Below are 10,498 nucleotides of genomic sequence, written 5' to 3'. Positions count from 1 at the left end.
GGGTACCATTGAGTTGTTGCTGACTCGTGGGGAGCCTATGCACAACACAGCAAAGCATTGCTCAGTTCTGGATCATGCTCACAATTATTGTTATTCTTAATCCCATTTTGTTGCAGCCACTGCGTCGCGAGCCTTCCTGAATTTTTTTAACTCTATAGTTTACCGAGCAGGAGGTACTGTGTTTTTGTTCCTCAGGAACTGATCTCTCTGGATAACATTTTCAATGTGCACACTATACTTGCTGATAATGAACATTCTAACTTTATTTCCTTGTGACTGTTGTTTATTGTTCTTCTGAAAGTACTTTAAATTAGTTTCCAACAATATAATTCAAAAGCATCAATTCTTCTTTGGTTTTCCTTAGTCATTGTTCATCTTTCACATACTTATAAGGCTATTAAGAATGCCATGGCTTGGTTTTAGTCTTTGCACTTTAATACTTTAAAGAGATCTTGTGGAGCAGATTTTCTCAATGAATTGCTCTTGAAAGGACTGTAGCTAAAGCAAATCGAAGAAGTGATGTAGTGAAAGAAGAGCTGAACAGAAACTGTCAAGGGCAGTTTGCGAAGACAAAGTAAATCTCATAAGGAAATGTGAAAAGACCTGGAGGTAGAAAGCCCGAAGGAAGAACTCACTCAGCATTTCTCAAGCTGAAAGAACTGCAGGAAAAAATGCAGGCATAGAGTTTGCATTATTAAAGATTCCATGGCTACGATGTTCACTGATGCAGGAAACATGAAAACCAGATGGAAAGAATACAGAGTCACTGTACCTAGAAGAATCAATCATTTCATCATTCTAAGGGTAGCATATGCTGAGGAACTGGTGGTATTGAAGGAAGAAGTCCAAGCAGTGTTGAAGGCATTAGCAAAGACAAAGCTCTGGGAATTTAGGGAATAAAAATATAAATGATTCAACCTACTGATGCAGTTCTGGAAGCACCCACTCTCTTGTCAGAACATTTGGAAGATAGAAAACTGGTCAAGTGACTGGAAGAAATCCATATTTTTACGTGTCCAAAGAAAGGAGACTCAATAGAATTCTGAAATAACTAAGCAACAGCATTAATATCTCATGCAAATAAAGTTTTGCTGAAAATAATTCGACAATGGTGCACAAACGTATAGATAAGGAGCTGCCAGAAATTCAAGCTGTCCAGATTTTGCTTGTCAAAAGGGATGCCATTGCTGATATCAGATGGATCTTGGCTGAAAGGAGGGAAGACCAGAAAGATGTTTACTTGTAGTTTATTGACTATCCAAAAGAATTAGACTGTGCGGATCATAGCCGTGGATACTATTGCAAAGAATGGGAATCCCAGAACCCTTACTTGTGTTTATATGGAACCTGTAGACCAAGAGGCAGTTATTCTATTCTATTCTATTCTATTCTATTCTATTCTATTCTATTCTATTCTATTCTATTATTTTCTATCAGAACAAGGGAATACTGGAAGGCTTAAAATTAGCAAAAGTGAGTGTCAGGATAATATCCATTCACTATAGTTGTTCAATCTGTATGCTGAGCGAATAATATGAGAATCTAGACTATATGAAGGATATGGCATTAGGGTTGGAAGAATCTTCATTAACAACCTCTGATATGCACATGACACAACTTTGCCTGATGAAAGAGGGCTTGCAGTACTTGCTAATGATAATCAAAGAACATAGATTTCAATATGGATTGCAATTCAGTGGAAAGAAAACAAAAATCCTCACCAAAATGATCAAATAGACAATATTTGGTAAATGGAGAAAAAAATGAAGTTGTCAAGGATTTCATTCTACAATCAATGTTCTTGGAAGCAGCAGAAAAGAAATTGGGTAAATCTGCTGCGCAAGATCTCTTTAAAGTGTTGAGCAAAAATGTCACTTTGGGTCAGGAGTAAGATGTTTCTGACTCAAACTATGCATTTTCAATGGCTTCATATGCCTGTGAAAGCTGGACAATGACTAAGGGGGGTCACAGATGAGTTGACACTTTTGAGATAGAGTAATAGAGAAAAATATACGTTGCACATTTTATTTGGATGGACCAATACCTGAAAAAGGCATCTGGCTTGGTAGTGAGTCAGTTAAAAAGAGTAAGACCCTCAATGCGATGGATTGGCACAGCGACTGCAAGAATGGGCTTAAATACAACAATTGTGAGGCCTGGACAGTACTTTATTTTACTATAGGGCCAGTATGAGTCAGAACTGCCCAGATGGCAGCTAACAACAATAAGTAGAGGATGATATGATGAATATCAAATAGGAGGAGTGGTGCTATTGCAAATTGTCCCATTCCACTTGTTCTAAGTCATTATTTTATGAAATACTGACCAGCTACCTCTTTAAGAGATCTGTGACAGAATAAAGTTAAAGTGCTTCGAAGTGATTTTAGTAGCAGAATGTACTTCAGCTTTTAAACTTTCCAAATAAAGAGATAGTTCTCTGCTAACAGGACCTCACATTTTACCCGCTGATTTGTCTCTTGCTTCATAGCATGGACAGCATTGTTTTTGTGATTGGGTGGATATGCCAAGGAATTTTGTGCCTTCTTAAAATGAAGAAATACCCTAATGTTCTTGTCCTTAAATTGGGACAATTCTGAGGAGCAGAATTGCTATAGTCTTCAAGGGAGTCAGTGTTGACTAGCATGTTATTTATATCTATCAACACAAGTACCCTCCTTGGCCTCATCCCCACTCTCTTACTGATGTTTGTGAAGTCAGGTTCCAAATAAAGTACCTGAAATAACACTTCTGTCCTTGATTTTCTTCTGGGATAACTTGACCTGAGTAATCAGCTAGAGTTTGTGGGTCTGCCTGTTTACTATTCCATGTGATATTCATGACACTCACCAAAGCAATTTTCCAGTAGATTTGAAGACCTTATGGGAAGTAGAAGGGATACAATTATATCTTTTCTTATTTTCAATTATAGTTTTAACAATAACATCATATTTATGAGATATTTCCTCTGTCTGCTAAAATCAAGTTTATCATGATGAATTCACATTTCACAGACTGGCAAAGGCAATGAACAAATTCTCTACAGAGGCACTAGAAATAGGTTTAAGGAAATAGATGATACATTGAATTATGTGGGATGTTAAAGTGGCAATGTCTAAAAGGCAGGCAATATGTGACTTTAGATTTATGAAAATACATGTACTCAGCAAAATCTAATATAATAGTGCTTTTTTCTCAATTTTCCTATTGCTATCTTTATGTCTTTGTTTCTTAATGTGTAGATGGCAGGATTCAAGATAGGGGTGATGGCAAAGTCCACAATGAATAGATATTTATCAAGTGAAGATGTGGGGAAAGGCCACACGTAGAGAAACATGCAGGGAGTGAAGAAGAGAACAACCACAGTGATGTGAGCTGACAAAGTGACAAATGCCTTGGATAAATCCCCTTTAGAACGTTTCCAGACGGTCACCAAAATGAAGGCATAGGAAAGGATGAGCAAGAAGAAGGTTCCCATGCTCATGAACCCACTGTTGGCAGCAATAATAAACTCATATTTGTATCCATCTATGCACGCAAGTTTTATAATCCGGGGAAAGTCACAAAAAAAGCTGTCTATTTTATTAGGGCCACAAAAGGGCAAGTTAATAACAAATGAAAACTGGGACATAGCATGAATAATCCCAGTTACCCAGCCAATGACTACAACTGAAACACACACTTTAGGATTCATGATGTTCAAGTAGTGAAGAGGCTTACAGATGGCCGTGTACCTGTCGAATGCCATGGCTATGAGTAACACCATCTCCACTCCTCCTGTGATGTGGATGAAGCATACCTGTGTCATACAGCCTTGAAAAGAAATTACTTTGTGCTCATTTAAAAGGTCTGTGATCATCTTGGGAACTGTTGTAGAGGCAAAACACAAATCAATGAAGGACAAGTTGGCAAGTAAGAAGTACATAGGAGAATGTAAGTGAGAATCAAGAATCACCAAAAACAAAATGGAAAGGTTTCCCAGGATGATCCCTAAGTAGAGCAAGGAAAATGTCAATGTGAGAACAATTCTAGTTTCCCAAGAACTAGTGAGTCCCAGCAACACAAAGTCCGAAATCAAAGAGTGATTTAGTGCATCCATGGGCTGGCACAGAGGAGCTGATTTTCCAATAACCTGTAGATGGGGAATGAGGAACTGTCAGTTCAAGATACTAAAAGATGATTTATATTCACCTTGATAATTTGTTTTCTAGGTTTCATAATTAAAATTACAATTCATTGAATATGAAAGAAGTAAAACAAAGTAAATAGAAGGATATAGTCAGGAAGAGAGAAAATATAAAAAGAGATAAAAAGAGAAATATAATTTTGAATAAATTTTAGTGGAGGCAAATTGGGCTATTTCCCTTCTTACGCTACTATTACACTTTTGCTTTCTTTCCCATTTATATTTGCCCTTTGAGAGTTTATAGACAGTTTTTCTGAAAACGTATCAAGGCGTTCTCCACCTACATATGTGTATATTTTTTCACTCAGACATTAACTTTCTAAAATGTGGTCATTAAGTCAAATAAAAGGTTTGGTTTTTTTTCACAGTTTACAATGAAAGTAAATTTCATGTTTCAGATTATCCACAATGTGCTGCTGCTGATGCATTATTGTCATTGGTGCACCTATGGACCTGTATATACAATATAAAATTGTTTACAAGACATTCAATCTAAAATGTTACTTAAACAAATGTAATAGTAATAGAAAACATGTATTAAGTGCTGTCCTCACGTAAAACACTGTACTGAGAACACTGTGTCTTTTAAACTTCATAAAAATTGGGACATGGAAGGTTTCATTAGGTTCAATTTACAAGGGCAACTGAATGAAACCATATCTCTGAAAGTCAAAATGTCAGAGCCGAGTCTGTATCCAGAGATGCAGAACATCATAAACCATGTTGGAAAGGACTAGAACCCAAAAGACATGTTGAGCCACTTAACCAACATCAGCTGTGGTTTTTCTTTACTTTTAGGGTTTATTTTTTGTAATATGAGAAAAACACTAAGTTTTAAAATCAGGCTGTAAATCAGGCTGTTACTTACAGCTGAATGCAATTTCAGTGTGTCTATGGTAAACAACAACAAACCAAACCCAGATTCATGAAGTCAGTTCTGTGACCCTAAAGGACAGAGTAGAACTGCTTCCTGGACCTTATAAAGAAGTCTCTTCTTTCTCCGATGGGATGACTGGCCGGATCAAACTACCAGCCTTTCAATTAGCAGGCCCATATTGAAAACATTGGAGCTCTTTTTCCTATGACAGCATTCTCCTACTTATTCTTCTATAGTTTCATCTTTAGATCTCTCAATTCAGGAGCCCTGGTGGTGTGGTGTGTTAGTCAAAGGGCTGCTAACCACAAGGCCAGCAGTTCAAAACTGCCAGCAGTTTCCTGGGAGAAAGTTGAGACTTTGTACTTCTGTAAAGATGAACAGTTTCAGAAACCCACAAGGGAAGTGCTGCTCTGTCTAACGAGTCACTATCATTCAGAATTGACTAGATGAGTTTGGAGTATCTTTTATTTAACCAGGATTATTGTTTTCTGCTCACTCTGAACTTCTCAGATGACCTTGTCCTAAGTTTTTATTAACTTATTTTAGAATATCAGGTGAATAATTTGACGGGTCCCTGGAGGTGCAGTGATTGAGCATTTGACTTGACCAGAAAGTGGTTAACAGGAGTGACTAGCTACTCCACGTGGCAGCCTGTTCCTATTAAGATTTCAGCCTCGGAACACCTGTGAGCAGTTCCACTCTGTTCTGTAGCATTGCTTGAGTTGGAATCTACTTTGCAGCACTTTAAAAATTTTTTAGGAATTTTAATGAGTACTTAGATGTTGATGACTTCCAAATCTGTAGCCTTATCTTTGGGCTTCTTGGCACTCAATGTTTCAAAGCAGAGTTTATAATGGTATAATAAACCCAAATACTTTTGTAACTAGCATGGTAATTCTCTCAATTCTCGCAAATTCCAAATATATAGACTCCTTTTGTATAGCCTTCTTGTTCTTTCTTAACATTCATCTTCAGAAGCACACTTATCACTCTAAAATACTTTCTCGATTAATTTTTCTCTTCTTCATTTTTATTATTTCCTTGTTTCTCATTTACATATTTTCTATCTGTATCATAGAAAATAATTTTGAATTATCTTTCTGTCTCCAATCATGCCCAACTATATACACACAAAAATTAAACATGACCATATGATTCTACTACTTCAAGTCATTTGTTGGTCAATCATTACTAAATCTTACATACAGCACACAACATAAGACTCTGAGTGGAGGAAGTGAGATCTATCTGATTTCAATAAAACTTTTAGGAAATGGATCATCTGAACAGTTACTCAATATTCATCCTGATAAAACTGTTAGAACTGTATGAAGAGTTCAACATTTTTTAACATGATATGATTAATAGAATTTATAGAATTAATAGAATTTCCAAACCAACAGTATCAGACTACAGATTAAATATTAGTATCAAGAATACAGAAAGACTACAAGCACTCTAATTAAATAATGTAAAATAAAGAAAATGAAAGGAATAAAAAACATTGAATACAAGATTGCAAAACTAACAGCATTTGTAAATCACACGAATTTCTTTTTGAAAACTAAAAGTGCATTTTGACATTTATAATAAAAATCACTAATAATCTGTAAAATACGATTAAAATATATTTTATTTATAAATTAAATAATACCAAAAGATGTGCATAATTTATTGAAAATAGTATTCTATTACATATTTGTAACTCTTGATTAAAAAAAAATCATACCTTGCTAATAGAAAAGACTCAAACTAGAAGTAAAAATCCATTTCCACTGAACTATTTATATAATAATTGCACTTTTCATGAGGATTCCAGTGGAATTTCCTTGGAACATTATGAAGTCATCCAGAGACCATTTCAGTATCTAGAGAAATTTTGAAATAGAAATATAATATACCGGGGGTGAGATGAGACAAGATTGTGTTTTTTATAAAATTGTTAGAGTATGTCATGTCTACAATAATTAAATAAAAATTAATTTCACTAAAATTGAACAGATAAATGGAAAAAAACAGCTAAAAGTTAATTTTATACACATCAGAAAATTCATTGTATGATAAAGAAATCATTAAATTATGTAGGAAACAGAAATACTCAATAACAAATTCATAGTATTCAAGAGTTGTTCAATGTGCTGTTCAACAATGGGAACATAGCGGTGTGGCCATCCTACCGTTCATCTGGCCGTTGAGGTTGTTAGGTGCTCTGCAGGTAGTTCTGGCTCATATGACCCTTGTGCACAGAAAGAAACACCGCCTGGTCCTCTGCCATTCTCACTATCACTGTATTTGAACATTGCTATAGCCATTGTGTCAATCATTGCTTTGAGTGCTTTCTGTTTTTAATGACCCTATGCTTTACCAAGTTTTGCCCTATCTTGTGGAAAAATAACTATAGACTATTTGAAATTAAGTGTAAGAGTAAAATTATAAAATTTTAATAAAGCATGTATTAATTTTTATCAACTTGATGTTAAGGTCATTTTAGGTTTTCTCTAAATTCAGAAATAGGTTCTTCATATATTTACCAGAGACACTGATTCCCCAATCCCATAGCAATGTTAGGTTCAGTCATTCTGAGAGCTACATATCTATTTTTATCCATATTTCTATATAGTACATACTATATATAAAGCAATGTTGTGTATATAAAATTCTGTATATATTAGATTAATATATATCACGTTATAAAAATATATGCTATATAGCAATTCTGTATATATATGTGTGTGTGTATGCATATATACATACATACACATATATAAAAAGCAGAATGACTGAACCCAGCATTGCTATGGGGACTGGGGGATCGGTGCCTCTCCTCTACAGCTGATGGGAATGTGAAGTGAAACATTTGATCTAGAGGGTGATTTGCTAATAGAAATAAAACATTTTTAAACTATGAGATAGCAATCCTATATTTTAAAAGTAATATTAAGCAGGAACCGGAAACACAGGGAATCCAGGGTGGTTGATCCCTTCAGGACCAGTGGTGTGAGTGGCGATAGTGGGAGGGTAGAGGGAGGGTGGGTTGGAAAGGGGGAACCGATTACAAGGATCTACATGTGACCTCCTCCCTGGGGGATGGACAACAGAAAAGTGGGTGAAGGGAGACGTAGGACAGGGTAACATAAGACAAAATAATAATTTATAAATTATCAAAGGTACATGAGGGAGGGGGGAGTGGAGAGGGAGGGGGAAAATGAGGAGCTGATGCCAGGGAGTTAGGTGGAGAGCAAATGTTTTGAGAATGATGAGGGCAATGAATGTACAAATATGCTTTACATAATTGATGTATATATACATGGATTGTGATAAGAGTTGTATGAGCCCCTAATAGAATGATTAATAAAATAAAATTAATCTTAAGGAAATTAGTAAATTAAACCATTTTTATAAAGTATTTGTATTTTTATAATACTAGTTGCAAACAGATGAACAGTTTAGGATTAAAGGACTAAGTAACTAAGTGTACACACTCATATGATATAAGCTTTAAATATGGTGCAACAAAGGGGTTTCAAAACTTTTGTGGAAAACTTCTAATAGCTTTTTTTTTACATTAAAAAATCATTTTATTGGGGGTTCATACAATTCTTCTCACAATCTATACATCCATCCATTGTGTTGAGCACATTTGTTCCATATTTTCTTATTAATTTTAAAAGCCCACTTGTATAAATCTATAATAAGTAGCATGGAAAGATTATAAAAATAATCAAGGAAATAGGTATGTACTATAAATAATTTTAGGGAGAGGGAGAAATAGCAGATTGCATGAATCAATGTTTAAGATTTACAAAAAATGTCTGCAGGTAGTGGGGTTTTAAAAATATTAATTTTTTTGGTATTCAAGTTGACCTATTTCATTTTTCATATGCATTGTTTATTATTTTATCATTTAAAAACACCTTGTAGATGTATTAAAAGTGAAAGGAATAGAGACATTTATGTAAGAGCCCTTTCCAATACTTGTATAAGTAACACAATGATTGAGAGCGCTAACACTGAAGTTAAACCATTCGCATCCTTAGCTCCACTTTACCACTTGCGTGTCTTACAGTGAGTTACTGAACTGTATGTGCCCCGATTTTTTTTAATCTGTGAAAAACAAATACTAGCATTTCTACCTCACATAATAGTTTTTATGGACTGAATGAATTAAAATAAGAACACTATCACAAATTCACTTACATATAGTAAGGACTCAATAAGTTTTATCTACCATGGTAATATTTAGGAAACAAACCTAGAGTTCTTCAGATTATGAATCAATTATTGGATTTTTCTGGCAAGGGTAAAGGTAACACACTTCGCTCATGTGCTAGGTGTAATGGAGTACCTGGGACACACATTTCTTATAATTTTTCTAACATAATACTTAGAGTGGATTGAAGATTCAAAATTACAACTGTGAGGGTGTGACAAGTGAAAATAATTTAAAAAGAGAGAATTAGCAAAAGGAAAAAAAGAGAGAGTTAAAACATGGGGAGTTAGAAAAGCAGAGAAAATGATGCAAACAGATGCCAGAGAGAGTTTTCCTACTTACCTGCTCAAATTTGGGTTTTATCTGCAGTACTTTCAAGGATTGCGATTCAGAAGTCAACCCCTTTTTAGAGTTACTATTGTTCCTCAAGACAAAAATCTATAAATAGTTCTCGTCTTTTGAAATGAAACCAATTAGCAACACTGGGTATTAATGACTAACATTTACTCCATATGGAAACTAGGTCTTTGCACATTGGCTTTTCCCAAGGGCCAAGTATTATAAGATCCACAAAAGAATTACAGAGAAATTGAGCAATTCAACTTGATGTACAGTAATTTCATAGTTCTGGCAATATTTTTTTCACCTTGGGAAATTTAGACAGTCATTAAATTATTAAAAGTTATCAAAGTCAATGATAATATTTGTTAGTCATAAAGATCATTTTCAAGGTCAATTATTAATACATACACTTAATTGATATTTTTATTTAGAATTTTGAGAGATGGTATTTCAAAAAATCAGGGTTATTTGAGCAAATCTTCCATTTATTCTAGCAAGGATAGAGCAAATATGTGCATAGGCTAAAAAATTTCACCCAGGATTTTAATATCTAAAATGATTGTGTATTGAATTCTAGAGACAAGTAACATTTTTATTTTGGAAAGAAAGTAGAATATATTTATTGGTAAACTGTGGTGTAAGAGACTTTAAGAGTCACTGAATAAATAGAATCCTACTGAGGATTCATTGTCGGATTGCTTTATTTTATTTATTTATATTATTATTTAATCATTTTATTGGGGCTCATACAATTCATCACAATACATAGATCATAGATCAATTGTGTAAAGCACACCTATACATTGTTGCCCTCATCATTCCCAAAATTCGCTTTCCTCTTGGGTTCCTGGAATCAGCTCATTTTCCTTTTTTCCCCTCCCCCCTC

General features: G+C 34.6%; 1 protein-coding gene across 1 annotated transcript; it reads right to left on the bottom strand.

The window, feature by feature from the left end:
- Positions 1 to 3,160: 3,160 nt before the first annotated feature.
- LOC101653416 (olfactory receptor 4F3/4F16/4F29-like) lies at positions 3,161 to 4,096 on the bottom strand. Its single transcript, XM_004698836.1, has one exon. The coding sequence runs from the start codon at positions 4,094 to 4,096 to the stop codon at positions 3,161 to 3,163; it is 936 nt and encodes a 311-aa protein (XP_004698893.1).
- Between the last annotated feature and the right edge of the window lie 6,402 nt (positions 4,097 to 10,498).

Source organism: Echinops telfairi, unplaced genomic scaffold (genome assembly GCF_000313985.2).
Source record: "Echinops telfairi isolate 266 unplaced genomic scaffold, ASM31398v2 ScPeMD7_18;HRSCAF=68, whole genome shotgun sequence".
NCBI lineage: Eukaryota > Metazoa > Chordata > Mammalia > Afrosoricida > Tenrecidae > Echinops > Echinops telfairi.
Note: the sequence above shows the minus strand (reverse complement) of the source record. Positions and strands in the feature narration are given on the sequence as shown.

Bases quoted from the DNA above. Each gene is read 5' to 3' on its own strand.
- LOC101653416 (XM_004698836.1), bottom strand. From the start codon at position 4,096: ATGGATGCACTAAATCACTCTTTGATTTCGGACTTTGTGTTGCTGGGA.